Here is a 17287-nt window from a genome sequence, read left to right on the forward strand (position 1 = left end):
CTTAAAACAATATCTTTATATTTTCGTTTCTAATTTTTTTGTACTCTCATTTTTCAAAGGACTAATACGACAATTTATTTTTTGCACTTCATTTTAATATATTTCAAGAAATATATGAACCTGCTTTCGTTCCATTGTATTTTTCTCTTTAATATTAATCAGTCAATTATAAACATTTATTTAGTATATAAAGTGGATGATAAAGTGGGTAGTTGTTACAAAAACTAGTTTCCCTAAATTCTTGGAAAACCATTTCTTCAAAATCTTGAGTGGATGATAAAGTGGTTTTTGAAAAACAATTAATGAAAACCATTCTAAAAGCTAGAAGTAGAAACAATCAACCTCTTAGTATTACTAGGGGCAGAACCCCCGCGCAAGCGCGGGGTTGTTCAACGTTGGTATTGTGTTATTTTATCGGTGAAAGAGTGACTCATGTCTAGGAAGCTCCTTTTAAGATTTTGAAATGGATTAGCCGAGTTATTGATTTTATAAGTGAAGATTTGTTGATATATGGATGAATTGTTTTGTGTTTTGTTTGTTTTATTGGACTTACGTAGGTATGTGTATATATTCTTATTATGACATAAAATGTTGTTTTAACTGTCGACTATGACCATCTAGTTTGTTTACATTTGTTTTCATCTTAGCATCTGAAATTTTCTTTTTAAAGAGAGAGAAAAACAAAATCATGAACCTTATGCTCTCCACCTAACTGCATGGCTACTAAACGGACGCTTATGCAGTGTTTGTGTGAGCTACGTTTCTTTACGAAAGTCGTGTACCATATAAACATGGAGTGATGCATTTAGTTGTAGACATTAACAATATGTAAAGTGCCATCAACGCTGTTTTTTTTAATATAAAAACTTAGTAATTGTCCTCCTCGAAGAAACTGGATTCAAAATCAGAGAAATTTTTTGTCAAAAATAAAAATCATAGCAACTTAAAAATTCTAAACAGAAGAAAGCTAAGTGGGGTTGAGAGCAGAACGGGCATTTGAACTATCACTCACGCAATGTGTTTGCGGCTATTCTATTTTGCTTCCAAACTGGGAGGGTTTAATTCATAGTCTCCTGCTGCAGCAGTGTTGCTGACAGATGCAATTGCTTCTCCACCTTCCCCTTCATCAATTGGAGCTTGGTTGTTGCTGCTACTCTGTGAGATATTTTCAAATGTGTTATTTCAAATTAGCAAGAAGAAAACATTTTGCTTTGGTGTCAAAGAAGCTATTGTCACTTACTTTAGAGACAGTGAAGATACGATGGCTTGATGTGAAAATGTATGAAGTGACACATATCTTGAAAATGTTTTCCTTCCCAGCAAGCTCTTCAAGACATCTCAGGAGTTCCTATCCTCCAACGTCATTCATACGTAGTTTGTTTCAGAGTGACTGTGCCAATTTTAACTGTGGACAAATGTAGTGTAAGCGAGAAAAAGGATAACAACTCAATAGCGAGATCAGAAGCATCTCTCTTAGTGAGCTTAGTTATCTCCCTTTCGAAGACCACAACACAATCGTAGCACTATCGTTGCCATCATCAACTGATAGCTCGACACGGCACCTCTGCAAAAAAATTGAAAAAAATATAATGTCCTTTTAAAAACTCAGTGTTATCTAAATTGTGTATGAAAATATAAATTTCATGCCTGATAACACCAGTAGCATTGGGAGAAACGCATCTATTCCAACGAATAGAAGTGCTAGATTTGTCTAACTTCTGCTGCATCCGGTAAGCAAAGGACGACCAGCCATTATGTTGGAGGACCTCAACAATCCAAGCTTTGCAAATGAAATCAGCTTCCATTGATACAGGACCCCTCATGATACGGTGTGGGTTGTGAAATTACATAGAAAAAAGCACTGGGACAATTAGAAACAGAAGTATCGTAGTCAAGTAGTAAAGTCTCAGACACAACAACATAGTTCTGTCGGGAGAATATAAAAGAACCAAACATGAAGCCAACTAAACTCGCCGGGCCTGAACTGAAATACCAAACCTTCAAAAAAGAACATTACACGAACTGCACACTGCTGAACCTTAAAGGCGCAACTCGCAGACTATTAGATCAAACCAATAAACAAAATCACTAATGAATCTTGACCCACCTGAGAATACTGAGAAAGTAGCTTTGCCGATGGAGCCTTAGCTTGCTTCTTCCCTGCCTTCGACTTCTCACCATTCGTCACCACTTCGCCTAAACCCATAAAGACATTAGAAATCTATAATATAATCAGACAAAATCAAGAGACAGACCACCAAACCTGCTATTGTAGATATCTCCAAGACATCGGCTTCAGGGTTTGCGTCGGCTTCAAGAGAGATCTCCATCACAGGCACATCAGTTAAAACATGTTTCTCCGCATCCATGGCTTGCTGATCAGATCAGAGGATCCAAGCTCCGGCTCTCCAGATTCCGATCCAGGATCCGAAACCAGTCCTTGATTATCAACCGGAAACTCGCTCGCTGACGAAGACCCGCCGGTGCTGCCACCGCCGCCTAGGTTGTAAAAAAACAAACAGATTTGAAACCAAAAGAAAAAGAAACTCATATTTGGAGAAGAAGTAACATATAAATTCAATAGCAGCATCTATCTTGACCTTAGACCGCGTGACAGGGGGTGGACATGATGAAGACCACTCATGTGACGAAGAAGAAGAACAGAAAGCCTCAACTCGACAGACAACATATTGGGTGGATCTTCCGAGGCGGAGGGAGTTAAAGGTGGAGTAGGGAACGGCGTCGATGGGAAGATCCTGAAAAAACGTTCGCAGAGTGCTAAAGATCGATCTTAGAAGATGGAAACAGGAAGAGGAATCGCCATAGATAAATCTAGACAGAGGCGGCAGAATCCTAATCGTGTTTTCTTTTCTGTAGTCGAGTACTGAGATGAGAAGTTATGAGCCGCGGAAAGATAAAATATTCTTAAGAGAAGCCCAAAATAAAAGAGAAAAGCCCATCTTCGAAAAAATGATGACGTGGCAAGCAGGGAGAGCCTCAACTCCCTCATTATATTATAGATTAATTTATAGATTTTTACTGTAAGACAATTCTTTTTCAACGAATCGTCGTATCTTTGGAAAAAACCCTAATACTCTGGCGGCCCCTGCAACGCCTTTATCCAGCCTCTATACGGCGAGATCGTGGTGCGTTTTTCCTTTTCTTTGTTTATGGAGGAGTTTCATGTCTTTAGTAATCATCAGAAAATGAAACAAAAACTGTCTTCTGTAAACCTAAAGCACCACCTCGTAACTATTTATTCTGTCACTATGTATGAGGAGTCTTCCATCGTTTTCTTTTTGTACGTTTTTTTTTGGCTTTGATGATTAATTGCTACAGTTCCTGTTGAGTTTTTTTTTTGTCAACAGTTCCTGTTGAGTTTATTGGTTTGATTAGTCCTATTTTTATTTTAAATTTTGTTCCTTTGTCGTCCTTATTCAAAACTTGGTGATGGCCTTTTCTAAAATTTATAATATATATATTAACATGGTGATGCAATCATGCAGATTAGTTGTGTGAATAGAAGAAAGAAACTAATGATCATTACAAAGGATAATATGCGATCAGAGGAAGATAGTATAAGCCAGTTACCTGATGTTTTAATACATGACATACTTAGTCATCTTTCTACAAAAGATGCTGTGAGAACAAGTGTATTGGCTACCAGATGGAGAAATCTTTGGCAACACGTTGTTGGATTGGACTTGAAATCCCGCCATTTCCAGAATTGCAGTGAGTTTGTGAGTTTCACTGACCGGTTTTTCAGTTACCACAAGGACTCTTTGATCTCCAAAGTCTGTCTAAGTATTTGTGATAACTTGATTATCACCCCATGGATTGATCTTGTGACTGCAAGAGGGATTCAGCATCTTGATATATTTTTCGAAATCGCTTATACATTAAGTCTGATACCCCTGAGCTTATATACCTGTGAGACATTGGTACGCTTACGGCTCGCTCATGTCTTCTTGGTTAATACTGAGTTTGTTTCTTTACCTTGCCTAAAGATCATGGATTTAGAAGTTGTTCGCTGTCCCAATGAGGCCACGTTGGAGAAACTTATTTCGGGGTCTTTAGCTCTGGAAGATTTGAAGATCTTTCGGTACTCTGTTAAAGTTGCAAAGGGTTTACAAGTGCGCTCTCGGACGCTAAAGAGAATTCACCTATATACATTTTACAACGTTCTGATTGAGGCTCCTCTACTCCAGTGTTTGAAGACTGATGTTAACTTGAGAAATCAATTTGAGATCATCCATTCGGGTTTCTTAGACAAAGTAGATATTTTCTTTTATGGTGTCCATCATAATGACCTTGGCGGGAGAAGATTGACTCGTGATATCCTCACTGCTATGTCGATGGTCAGCGATCTATTTATTCGTTGTAGTTTTTGGGAGGTATACATGCATGTCAACATATGAACATTTTAAATAACCATCGTTATTTTATTCTATTTATGTTTATATGCTCTTGCTTTATCAGGAAATCATTCCATACATCTTTCCAGACTCGAAGCTTCAGTTTTGTTCCTTGTCAAGATTGACGAGTCAATATATTTACCTTGATCTGGAAATGTTACTAAATCTACTTCAGAGCTGCCCAAAACTAGAATCTCTCAACTTGTTGGTGAATAGCTTTACACCCTTTTATGACGCAATTAGTTTGTCAAAGCTTTTATGCATCGCTCTACTCGACTTGTTTTTGTCTGTTTGATTTTTGTTTTTGCAGATAGGGGATGCCTCCTTGGTTTATAGAGAAAATAGAGAAGCAAAAGCGATGTCTTCGACAGTGCCTCCATGTTTGGTGTCATCCCTCAAGTTTATGGAATTGAAAAGTCGAATCTTCGTATATGAAAGAGAAATGAAACTAGTAAAGTATTTCCTGGAGAATTCAACAATCCTGGAGAAACTGACAATAAGTCTTCGTGATGACAATAGCATTAAGGCAAAGCATGTCATCCTCGGTGAAATCCTTGCTATGCAAAGATGCTCGAGCACTTGCCAAGTTCTTGTTCTTTAATTGGTAGTTGAACAGTTGGGTTTTGTAGTTGAGGCTATTTTTGTAGTTGTTAAATTGATTAATTTAATCAGTTGGGTTTTTAGGCAAAATATTTTAATGGTTTAATTCTTTATATAGTGTATAGGACGGAATCATATTATCTACTATTTTATTTCAGGAGATATATGATGAGAGATTATTTTGACAATGATGGAGAAAACATGAGAACATGTTCCCTAGAAACCAATCCAAATTCAAACCAAACAAAACTCAAAAACCAAACAAAGACCAAACCGAGCTAATCGAAACTGAATACAAACCAAACCTAAGTACTAGGCATCACAATATACATTTCCCACAGGAAGTGATCACAAACAGTGTGGATGGTTGAAGTTATTTAGTACGTCAGAAGACGTGACTTTCGCAGTATGTTAGAAGAGCCACAAGTTCCTTCACTTCTTTGGCACAAGTTCACTTGAACCAAAAACATACAATAACATCATCGTAACAATATTTCAAGTATTCCTTAGCCTTATATAACCAAAAAGTATCTCTTGTTTAAGGTTCAGTCCTAATCATCAACTTTTATTCTCCGAATTTTAAAATGCATTAGAATTCTATTTTTTTGTCAAAAAAAAAAAAGAATTTAAATGCATTAGTCAAAGTTTACTCGTCACTGAAGTGAGAGACGCCAGAAATTGGTTTAAAAATACACATCACATGTCAAGAATCAAGATTCCCATTTTATAGCCAACCAAAGATGACTCAACCTGAACGAATAATAGAGAAACTAACACAAAAGTACAATCAGGATGACGTTTGCATAGACATGAGACTCAGTGCGTTTATATGCGTGTGTGTACATAAGAAAATCCTCTGTTTGTTCTGCTTGGATCTGCAAAATATTACATTTTTCTTCTGTTTTCTTTTCTGCTTCATCCTGTAAAACCAAGATCCTGTTTCTGCAACCAAACATGAACAGAGAAGTCTCTGAGCCAGTTCATATTTGTTTCTTTCCCTTCATGGCTCAGGGCCACATGATTCCAACTCTAGACATGGCCAAGCTTTTCTCCAGCAGGGGAGCCAAATCAACCATCATCACAACCCCAATCAACTCTAAGATTCTAGAGAAACCAATTCAAGCATTCAAAAATCAAAACCCTGATCTCGAAATTGGAATCAAGATCTTTGACTTCCCTTGTGTAGAGCTTGGTTTGCCTGAAGGGTGCGAGAACGTTGACTTCATCAACTCATACCAAAAACCTGACGCAGGTGACTTGTCCTTGAAGTTTCTTTTCTCTACCAAGTATATGAGACAGCAACTGGAGAGTTTCCTTGAAACAACCAAACCGAGCTGTCTTGTGGCCGATATGTTCTTCCCTTGGGCCACGCAATCCGCCGAAAAGTTCGGTGTGCCAAGACTTGTGTTCCACGGCACATCGTTCTTTTCCTTGTGCTGTTCTTATAACATGAGGATTCATAAGCCTCATAAGAAAGTCGCTATGCGTTCTACACCTTTCGTGATCACTGGTCTCCCCGGGGACATACTTATGACATCACAGCAAGCTAATGTCAGCAACGACGAAACTCCAAGGGGAGAGTTTATGAAAGAGGTCAGAGACTCGGAGTCCATCAGCTTTGGTGTTTTGGTGAATAGCTTCTACGAGCTGGAATCGACTTATGCTGACTTTTACCGTGATTCTGTTGCGAAGAGAGCTTGGCATATCGGTCCGCTTTCGCTCTCCAACATAGATCTTGCGGAGAAAGCTGGAAGAGGGCAAAAAGCAAACGTTGATGAGACGGAGTGCCTGAAATGGCTCGAGTCTAAGGCACTTGGTTCAGTAGTTTACATTTCCTTTGGCAGCGGAACTAGCTTCACCGACGAGCAGCTGTTAGAGATTGCTTCCGGTCTTGAAGGCTCTGGTCAAAATTTCATTTGGGTGGTTAGGAAAAACGAAAACCAAGGTAAATGAGTTCCTCTTTAGCTCTTATATATGTATCATCATAGTTTTATCAAGATATCAATGCTCAAAATTAATATTTATGTATTTTTCCTTATTTCTATGTATATGATCTGATACCATGGCAATGAGTAAATTGGCTAATGTTTGTGGGAGTACTGTGGGATAAATGAACGTAACAAATTTAACTTTTGGTGTTGGTGGATAGGTGAAAATGAGGAGTGGTTGCCTGAAGGGTTTGAGGAGAGAACAAAAGGGAAAGGACTGATCATACGAGGTTGGGCCCCACAGGTGCTAATACTTGACCACAAAGCGGTTGGAGGGTTTGTGACACACTGTGGATGGAACTCGGCTATGGAGGGTATTGCTGCGGGGTTACCTATGGTAACTTGGCCGATGGGCGCAGAACAGTTTTACAACGAGAAGCTATTGACAAAGGTGTTGAAAACAGGAGTGAATGTAGGAGCTACAGAGTTGGTGAAAAAGGGAAAGTTGATTAGTAGAGAGGAAGTGGAGAAGGCAGTGAGAGAAGTGATAGTTGGGGAAGAGGCAGAGGAAAGGCGGAAACGGGCTAAGAAGCTAGGCGAAATGGCCAGAGCAGCTGTTGAGGAAGGAGGGTCTTCTTATAATGATTTGAACAAGTTCATGGAAGAGGTGAACGGTAGAAAGTAGAAGAAAAGTGAACATATTTTCATGTTTCTATTTAACATGTTTCATGTTAACCGTTAGCTTTCGCTACGACCGCTAAGTCGGTCGTATACATTCGATGGAATGTATTTGGTAAATGAGATGTGTGTATTTGGTCGCTGAATTTTAATCAAATATTTTTACTGAATATTAGATGCTATCTTGTTAATCTGAGGTCAAAGATATGGGTATTGAATTAATTTGTTGCTTGCACTTGATCTCTAAAATATTACCGAATTTATGATATTTTCAATTTTACAATATATTAATTATATATACTTTTTGAAAAAGTCAAAACAATTAAAACATTTTATGCAACGCAGTAACTCTTTTGACCCATCAAGCTCCTATTTATACCCTGTAATTGTAGTGTACATCATTTCAAAAAGTCATCCTCACTAACACCATTTTGATCAAACAACGCAAGAAGTTGGTTTAGAACTCAGAAAATATGAGCAATCCTCGCGTAACTATTGCAGTATTCTTGGCAGCACTTGTTTTCACTACAACTTGTATGGGTTTCTTTTCCTCAAATTTAATATTATTCATTGTCTGCTACAATAAATTATTTATATAAATTTTCTTCACTTTTTTTGCAGTTACAGATTTTGTGGTGGAGGGTAAAGATGAAATCATAATCTCTTTCAAATGCAAAAGTAAATCAGAATGCTTAACAAACATTGCTTGTCAGGCTTGTGTTGATTGCCGATGCGATAATGAAAAATGTAAATGTCATGGTTTCAAAGAAGAAATCGAGAATCCAACAGTTTCTCCATTAGGATTTTGATTATCTCATCAATTTCCTATGTAAACTATCATTTCTTTTGTAATGCAAAATAATAATTAAAAATAAAAGTATAATTTTGGGTCTAAAATAAGTTTATTTTTTAATCTTACATATCATTTAAAGAGAAATAAGCCTATACGCCATATATATGTGGAAGAAGCGTGGTGATTTTTCAGATTGACGGTGGTTCTAAGGAATTCGTAACTATCTTCACCGTTCGTTGTTAAGCTTTCACTTCTTTGCAAAATGTTTAAATGGTTGGGGTTTGTAAACACCACTCCACTATATGTCCTATGGACTTTTTACATGAATGAAACATGGTCAACAAAAATTAATACTCCCTCCATTTTTATTAGTTGATGTATACAATTTTTCTTTTTCAAATTATATAACGTTTTTAGTGTTCTATATAATATTAATTTATTTTTATGCTATATGAATTTTAATATTCTACAGATTGTTATATTATTGATTGAATTGTGGTTATGTTAAAAAATTAATGGTGTTTTTATATAGAAAATGTAAAAAGAAATTAAACACTTTCTTAATTTTTGTGGAAGGAGTAATAATATTAAAAAGCAAAATCAAAATTTAATTAAAACTAGATTTTAACCCGCACGTTCGTGCGGATATATTTATATTTTTTAAATATATTTTATATTATTAAAAATATTTTAAAAATATAATTTCTATTTTAGTGTTATATATTGTATTACTATATCATATTATTGTTTATATTTCTTATTCAGTATTATTAATATATAATGGTTTTTTTAAAAAAAAAATTACTTTGTTATTGATTTTTATTACTTACTAATATATTTTCGAGTTAGGTAAAATAAAATAAAAATATGAAATACTCAAATAGAGAACCCCATTCAAATTATGTTGTTTTCTTTAATTTAAACATTTTGCATATAATACATTTTTAAATTTTATTTATTTATATTATAGAAAATAACTATGACTAAAATAATTATATTTACATGTTGTGTTTAAGAAAATATACTTTAACATATCTCATTTTAGTATTTTACGGGATTTATTTATTTTAAATAATATAATCCTATTGTTTTAGTAAACTTTATACATAGTAGTATCTATCATACTATTTTATTAAATTTATTATATATGATATTTGTTTTGGATGTTATGATATTAAGTTCTATTTTTTTTAAAATTAAGACGTCAAAACATTAGGTTACTTTAAATTTTTACAACATATATAGTTAGTTTTTTTCACGTACATTTCAAAAAGTTAATTTTTATTATCCATGATTTTGTCTTTTGTAAAATTTGAAATATTATCATTTTGAGTTTGAATATTTATTTTCAAAATAATATATTTTTTCGAGACAACTTTGGAAAATTACACAACTATTTGAGTTTGGAATAATACATGAATTTTGAATTACTGTATCATTTTATATAATATTTGAATTTTTGGTGATATTTTTAATTCTTTTATCAACAAATTTTGTTACAATTAAAATAAAACAAAATTTATAATTAAAATTTGATTTTTGTCACTAATATTTTAAATGAATTACTGAAATTTCATATTTTACTAATAACATATTTTTAAATAGTATATGAACTAAAGGTTATTATATACTATTATATTTTTTGTATATAAACATTTTTAAGCAATATATTGCTAATAGTTTCAAAATAAATAAAAAGATAATGTATGGCTGTAAATATAAAATTTTAACTTATGTTAATACATTTATTTTAATATAAAAGTATTATATAGTTTTAGAAGTTTAATCCATTATAATGATGATCAATAATTTATTTAAGTTAAAAAATAAAATAATTTTTTTTTTGTTAATTTACCTATTTAATATATTTTTAATATTTAATTCATATAGCATTTCTATTTTTATATAATACGGAATATATCATAGAATCTATAAAAAGTTAGTATAAAGAATTTTTTAATTTCTTTTTTATAATAAGTTTTAGTTAAATTTACTTCTAATAATATTATATTACTAATTTCGAAATATATTAATGTGTTATTTATAAAAAAATATTTAAATTTTAAACTAAGATTTTGTTAGATTCTTTCTCAACAGATTTTATTATAATCAAAAAAATCAAATTTATAGTTGGTTTATTGTTAATATATTTATAGTTGGTTTATTGTTAATACAAATAATCAAATATGTCATATTGACTAATTCTTTAAGTGGTCCTACTATGACTTGTTAATAGTAGATAAAAATAGAACCCTAAATTAATAGATTAGATTTTGGAGAAGGAAAGAAATCGGTTTACAACCGGTTGGCAAGTAAGGCTTCGGTATCCAAAGCGTCGTAGAAATTCACTTTTTCATCGTTTCTATTTAATGTTTGGCTTTGTAACTAAGAACTTCTGTTTAAGTCTGTTTATTATTGATGTAATACAATTGTATGAAAAACTCTTGTTTGCGATTTAATCAATGAATGAATCAGTTGGGTTAAAAAAAAAAATCAACTCAGATTTTTCATTTACAATTTTATTTTTCAAATTTTAATTTCAAAGGTAAGATAATATGTCATGTATGTAGACATGATTTCCTTCTATCAATAAAACATGTTAAGATAATATGTCATGTATGTAGACATGATTTCCTTCAATCAATAAAACATGTCCTTTTGGTGAAAGATGTATCAATCAAAATATGTTCTTAGCAAATCATTTTTATTTATAGCATATACTTTCAGGTGAGGTTGTTCCGCTTTATTTTTTTTAAGTTTTCTCTTTTGTAGTTTAGGGTTTTATTTTTTGATTATCTGTAAAATAAATCCAATTTACAAATTCATATGTAGACTTTGCATTTGATCAAAAAAAATTTGATTATACATAGGCCGGGCCTATTAAAGATCCTCCTTAATATATTATTATTATTTTTTCCCTTATCTTTTTGAAAGAATGTTGAATTTATTCAAATCAGAAAAGACTTTTGTACAAATTAAGATCATGTGATATCATGCTATAATTGTATATTTAAAGTAATTATACTATATATTATTTACTAATTATTCAAAGTTTGCTTTTTAGGTAAAAATGTTAAAATATAATTAAAAAGTGTTTTCACCTTTTTGTCAGAAACCTACACATTAAAAATTTATGTTTATACTATATAAACTATTACCGTATGTATCCAAAAAACATTCCAAGCTTTTATTTATCTTTGTATTTGTAATGCCAATCAATTTTTTTACATCAAAACTTTTACAATTTTAATTAATTTTTAACAAATAATTAAGAATTGTTGAAATAACGTCTTATTTTAAAGAAAATACTATTCTAATCGTATTAGTTTTATTAAGAAAACTAAACCTACTCTCTCTATTAAAACTGAGTAATCAATAATCCCACTTAAAGAAACTAAAAGTAAAAACTGTATGAGTCTAGAGTTCATCAGTCAAAATTACCAACTATAAAATCGTAACGTCTATTTTATAACCAATCTAGCGGTTGAGAATTTTTGTCACACCTCTTCGACGATTGTAGGGTTCGGTTATGTTTCCACACACAGAAAAAAGTAAAAAAAAAAAAACTCGTTTTGTTAATTATAAAAGCATAAAATCGGTAACTGTGGTGTCTCTCTTTCCTCTTCGCAGTTGTCTTCATTTCCCCAAATCTCTCACACAAAACTATCTTTGACATCGCACGCGCCGCCGCAGGCTTCGCCGCCGGCAACTGCTTTTTTACCCTCTTCGTCTCCCCTCTCCTCCTCAATTCATAAAAACCCAAAAAGAAGAAATCTATCTGATTGCTTTGTTCTATCTTGATTGCTCTGTTCTATCTTGATTGCTCTGTAATAAACGAGAGGGGAGAGAAGAGTACAAAGAAAAAAACCCCAAAAAAGAAGAAAAAAGTTTCAAAAAACCAAAAAATAAATGGCACAAAGTCAAACTCCCAACGGCTCTGTTCCGCCGGTCGGTTCGGGTGCAGCTGGCGCTCAGTTTGGTACGACGTCGCTTTACGTTGGAGATCTGGATGCGAGTGTTACGGATTCGCAGCTTTTCGATGCGTTTAGCCAGATGGGTCAAGTTGTGTCTGTTCGTGTCTGTAGGGATTTGGCTACTCGGAGATCTCTAGGATATGGTTATGTCAACTTCACCAGCCCCCAAGATGGTTAGACTTCTCTCTCGATTAAGGTTTTCTAATTGCAAACAGGAGTTTTGATGAAAAGTGTTTCTTTTTTCTTTTGGCATTTTTTTTTCTTTCAGACAAAGCATGTTTGGTTGTTAAGAAAGTGTTCTGTCTTAAAAAGAAATTGCATCACTAAAGAATGTGCCGTTTTGAACAATGTTGGTTTTCTTTCTTTTTTTTTTCATTCGGACAAAACTTGTTTGGTTGTTAAGAAAGTGTTCTGTCTTAAAAAGAAATTGCATCACTAAAGAATGTACCTTTTTGAACAAAGTTGGTTTATTTTTTTGCTTTTTTTTTCATTCAGACAAAACTTTTTTGGTTATTAAGAAAGTGTTCTTAACTTCTGTCAAAAGCTCCGAAAATTGGTATAGAATCTTAACATTTTTACCAAAAAAAAAGGAAAAGTAAGTGTTCTGTCTTAAAAAAGGAAATTGCATCACTAGAGAATGTGCCTTTTTGAACAATGTTGGTTATTGCTCTGTATTTTTGGTAGAAGACTAATTTTGATATAAGTAGTTGTTATGCGTGAATGTGACTTTAAACTTGTGTTATCTTGTGTGGCAGCTGCAAGAGCGATCCAGGAACTGAATTACATACCTCTGAATGGAAAACCTGTCAGGGTTATGTACTCTCATCGTGATCCTAGTGTTCGCCGAAGTGGTGCAGGCAACATATTCATCAAGGTTTTCTTTTTGCTCTCTCTCTTCTTACAATCTGGTTTGTCCAACATGTACTTAAATCTGGTTATATGTGGCAGAATCTGGACAAGTCCATAGACCACAAAGCGTTGCACGATACCTTCTCTGCCTTCGGAAACATTATCTCATGCAAGGTAGCTGTTGATTCATCAGGCCAATCAAAAGGCTACGGTTTCGTGCAATACGAAACCGAGGAATCTGCTCAGAGAGCTATGTCCGAACTGAACGGCATGTTGCTGAACGACAAGCAAGTGTACGTCGGACCTTTCCTCAGGAGGCAAGAGAGAGATTCCACCGCTACCGTTACGAAATTCACCAACGTGTACGTGAAGAACCTCGCCGAATCAACCACCGATGATGATCTGAAGAAGGCTTTCGGTGAGTTCGGAGAGATCACAAGTGCTGTGGTGATGAGAGATGGAGATGGGAAGTCAAAGGGGTTTGGGTTTGTCAACTTTGACGATGCCGATGATGCTGCTAAGGCTGTGGAAGGTCTCAACGGGAAAACGTTTGGTGATAAGGAGTGGTATGTTGGTAGAGCGCAGAAGAAGTCTGAGAGAGAAAATGAACTAAAGGCTAGGTATGAGCAGAGTTTGAGGGAAGCTGCGGACAAGTTTCAAAGCTCTAACTTGTATGTTAAGAATTTAGATGACGGTATCTCTGACGAGAAGCTCAAGGAGATGTTTACACCTTATGGCACTGTTACATCTTGCAAGGTCTACTCTACTATTCCCCTCCCCTTGCTAATCTGAGTGTTGTACTATATAATATAAAATTATCTTTTTTCTCTAAAACTATGCTGATCAGGTGATGAGGGATCCTAATGGAATAAGCAGAGGATCTGGTTTTGTAGCATTCTCGACTCCTGAAGAAGCAACCAAAGCTGTAAGACAGTTGTAATATCGTTTACTGAGTTTCATGCATGAGGAGTGAAGATAACTAACGGTTGGAAATTTATACAGATGTCAGAGATGAGTGGTAAGATGATTGAAAACAAACCTCTCTATGTTGCTGTTGCTCAGAGAAAGGAAGACCGAAGGGCCAGACTCCAGGTTTGTCCTCTTAAAAATTGCCTCTAGTAAGATTACTGTTTTTTTAAACAAATTGGACCCGTCATCTACAAACAGGCTCAGTTTTCGCAAATGAGACCAATGGGGATGCCACCAGGTGTTGGTCCTCGTATGCAGATGTATCCTCCTGGTGGTCCCGGGATTGGACAACAAGTGTTCTATGGTCAGGGACCTCCTGCTTTGATTCCTCAACAGGTATTTACTAGTCCCGTCTTGCATCTTATACCTCAGCATGGAATTGCTGTTTTGAACATTTCTTATCATGATGATGTGAGGCGTAGCAATGTATATAGCTAATGTATCTGTTGTCTCATTCCTAAAAATGTTGGTGTACAAATCCTTTTTAAGATTGTTGGGATGATTAGTTACCTGTGATTGTTGTACATGGCAGCAGCCCGGGTATGGCTACCAGCAGCAGCTTGTTCCTGGAATGAGACCTGGTGGGGCACCGATGCACAACTTCTTCATGCCAATGGTTCAGCAGGGCCAGCAACGTCCTGGAGGGAGACGCCCTGGTGGGATCCAGCAGCCTCAGCAGCACCAGGTTCTTTTGCTTTTCAGTTATCTTCCGGTAATACTTAAAATCTTTTTAACTGTGGGGGTAATAAATAGATGCACCCGAGGGGACGAATGTTCCGCTATCCGCAAGGCCGTGGGAGTGGTGGTGGTCCACCTGATGTCCCTGGAAGGCTTCCATATGAGATGCCTCTACTTCCTCAGCATGTTCCTATTGGAGCTTTGGCTACTTCCCTTGCCAATGCTTCTCCTGAACACCAAAGGACGGTGAGTAAAAACTTGTTTCTCTTTTTTTAATCTTATGTGAGTTTGGTGTCATAAATGTTGTGTGATGTGTTTGTAGATGCTGGGTGAGTATCTGTATCCGCTTGTGGAGCAGCTAGAGGCAGAGTCTGCAGCCAAAGTGACTGGGATGCTTTTGGAGATGGATCAGACTGAAGTTCTCCATCTCTTGGAGTCACCTGAAGCTCTCAAGGCTAAAGTAGCCGAGGCTATGGACGTTCTCAGAAGTGTTGCTGCTGGTGGTGCAGCCGAGCAGCTTGCCTCCTTGAACCTCAACGACAACCTTGTCTCTTAAATGTTCTCTTGTCATTCTGTTCGATTTGAAAAAAAACTACAAATATTTAAAGTGTGGCTTTTGTCTTCTCCATACACACTATTGGAGACCTTTCTTTCTTTCTCTTTCTGTAGGATTCTTTAACTTGGTTTGTACTTATACATCATACCTTCAAACTTAAAATGATTTGCTTGAAAACTTGATTTGTTATATTTATTTTGGTTTGTTTCTTTTGCCAGTTGTGATCAAAAATAAAAACACAAAATAGCCCTAAGGAAACAATGGTATAGAGAGACTCTGATCATCCTTTTTGGAGTTTGAAACCTTCAAGCTTCACGTAGGAGGCGGCAGTATGTCTTGAGAATCCTGAAAACTTTGAACTCATGCTCTTTGTGTCTATGCAGGTTCCTAATCTATTCTTTACCTTGTGCATCAACGATCAGTTGGGAATAACAGTTCACTTCTCCTGGTTTCTTCTTCTCTGCCTCTCCAGCCCTCAGAATGTTCTCCAATCCGTCCAGACAATATGAGATGATTCTTGAATCTGAATACACCAGGAGATCACATAACGGCTTTATGCAATTCTGCTCCACCAAGTATCTGAATCACATTATCAAGAGATATTTTTTGGAGAATGGAAGAATAATAAATAAATATATTGAACAAGAGAGAAGACAGAGGATGTGATCAAATTTGAAATTGACAATACAGCTCTTTTCTTTATCTCAAATACAGCATTTTGAGCCAGGTTGACCAGGGGAGGGATCAAATTTTCATCAGTAACCGACTGATAAAAATGTTTATATTATGCAAATTCACAGTTAAAAGCTCATGAATGAAGCAACAAAATGTTCATCTCTATGCTTTCCATATGGTTTTGAGTAAGCAGGTTAGCAAGATGAGGGCAATGCACCACAATGGATATAAGACTGAACAAAAAGTTCAAATGGTTCATTTATTTACGAACTCCAACTCAAGCATTGAGAGATATCATATTATTATTCGGAAAAAAGTACCTTGGCACGCGCATCAGCATCAGAGGAAGGATCAAGAAGCTTAACAAAGATTGGAAGAGCACCTAAGTCGACTACACACTTGGTGTGCTCGAATGTTCCAGAAGCAATGAGTGCTACAGTCTCAGCCGCCACATCCTAGAGAACTAGAGTGAGAGAGGAGATTACACTTGACATGAGCATATCATAATCTCCGCTCTGAAAAAGTTTTAACCTGTAGAAAAGGGTCGTCATCCCGTTGCATAAACTCAAGGAGACGAGGCACAACTCCAGATGAGGATTTGGGTACTGTATAGGCACAAAAGATAAGATGACATTATTTTGATGAGTAAATAATGATTATTATCTTGCCTGAGCTTTATAGTGGAGTCAAACTGCGTTGAAAGTTTATTTGTTAAATTAAATGAGATTCCAATTCAAGATCAATTGATATCGATGTGAAACACTTTCTGTTTAATACACTTTTTTGAAACGATGATTATTTGATCGTCAATCTGGAAAAATTTGGGCAATAATTGATGGATGACTTTAGATTGCATGGATAATGAATCGGGTTAGATTATTTGAATCGGACTCTGATATAAGGTAGATGAAATTCCAACTAAAAATCAATTGGTATAAAAAGAGTGATTCATCTATCTTATATATATTACTTAGGATCCATTCTAACTAACGATGTAAAATACTTTGTGTCTGATCAAACTCCAGCCAGAAGATCCAACTAGAAATTCATATCACAAATCATCATCATAACCCTACGAAACTAATCACACTAACACAAATTCCCCAATTTAAGAGCTCGAAATCGAAATCCCGAAACTAACTAATCCAATCCAACATAAAAGCAAGATCGTG

At 35.1% G+C, this 17287-nt stretch overlaps 5 protein-coding genes and 1 long non-coding RNA gene across 7 annotated transcripts; 4 read left to right on the plus strand and 2 right to left on the minus strand.

Annotated features, from left to right (window-relative positions):
* Positions 1-825: 825 nt before the first annotated feature.
* Positions 826-2897, minus strand: LOC108859223 (uncharacterized). The gene is made up of 6 exons (XM_018633102.2): positions 2601-2897; positions 2264-2499; positions 2108-2196; positions 1648-1838; positions 1241-1564; positions 826-1155 (listed from the first exon to the last, which is right to left on the minus strand). The coding sequence occupies exons 2-5, from the start codon at positions 2367-2369 to the stop codon at positions 1483-1485; spliced, it is 468 nt and encodes a 155-aa protein (XP_018488604.1). The 5' UTR covers positions 2370-2499; positions 2601-2897; the 3' UTR covers positions 826-1155; positions 1241-1482.
* Positions 2898-3020: 123 nt separating this feature from the next.
* On the plus strand, positions 3021-5144 carry LOC108807898 (F-box/FBD/LRR-repeat protein At5g53840-like). The gene is made up of 4 exons (XM_057010331.1): positions 3021-3146; positions 3507-4394; positions 4480-4623; positions 4726-5144. Exons 2-4 carry the CDS (start codon positions 3537-3539, stop codon positions 5014-5016), a joined length of 1293 nt encoding a protein of 430 aa, XP_056866311.1. The 5' UTR covers positions 3021-3146; positions 3507-3536; the 3' UTR covers positions 5017-5144.
* Positions 5145-5873: 729 nt separating this feature from the next.
* Positions 5874-7791, plus strand: LOC108859845 (UDP-glycosyltransferase 73B5-like). The gene is made up of 2 exons (XM_018633753.2): positions 5874-6960; positions 7165-7791. The coding sequence occupies exons 1-2, from the start codon at positions 5970-5972 to the stop codon at positions 7626-7628; spliced, it is 1455 nt and encodes a 484-aa protein (XP_018489255.1). The 5' UTR covers positions 5874-5969; the 3' UTR covers positions 7629-7791.
* Positions 7792-8094: 303 nt separating this feature from the next.
* LOC108858784 (defensin-like protein 287) lies at positions 8095-8430 on the plus strand. Its single transcript, XM_018632655.1, has 2 exons — positions 8095-8155; positions 8243-8430. Exons 1-2 carry the CDS (start codon positions 8095-8097, stop codon positions 8428-8430), a joined length of 249 nt encoding a protein of 82 aa, XP_018488157.1.
* Positions 8431-12018: 3588 nt separating this feature from the next.
* LOC108862866 (polyadenylate-binding protein 2) lies at positions 12019-15622 on the plus strand. 2 transcript variants are annotated; one of them, XM_018637126.2, is made up of 9 exons: positions 12019-12561; positions 13144-13262; positions 13337-13993; positions 14085-14162; positions 14240-14329; positions 14405-14542; positions 14739-14891; positions 14960-15130; positions 15207-15622. In XM_018637126.2, exons 1-9 carry the CDS (start codon positions 12324-12326, stop codon positions 15438-15440), a joined length of 1878 nt encoding a protein of 625 aa, XP_018492628.2. In that variant the 5' UTR covers positions 12019-12323; the 3' UTR covers positions 15441-15622. The 2 variants fall into 2 exon arrangements, with proteins under 2 accessions (XP_018492628.2, XP_018492629.2); XM_018637127.2 differs by having other exon boundaries at positions 14742-14891.
* Positions 15603-16884, minus strand: LOC130512923 (uncharacterized). Its single transcript, XR_008946557.1, has 2 exons — positions 16436-16884; positions 15603-16019 (listed from the first exon to the last, which is right to left on the minus strand). It is a non-coding gene; the product is annotated as an uncharacterized LOC130512923 (long non-coding RNA).
* Between the last annotated feature and the right edge of the window lie 403 nt (positions 16885-17287).

The sequence above is a fragment of the Raphanus sativus genome, chromosome 5, assembly GCF_000801105.2.
Source record: "Raphanus sativus cultivar WK10039 chromosome 5, ASM80110v3, whole genome shotgun sequence".
In the NCBI taxonomy this organism is placed as follows: Eukaryota; Viridiplantae; Streptophyta; class Magnoliopsida; order Brassicales; family Brassicaceae; genus Raphanus; species Raphanus sativus.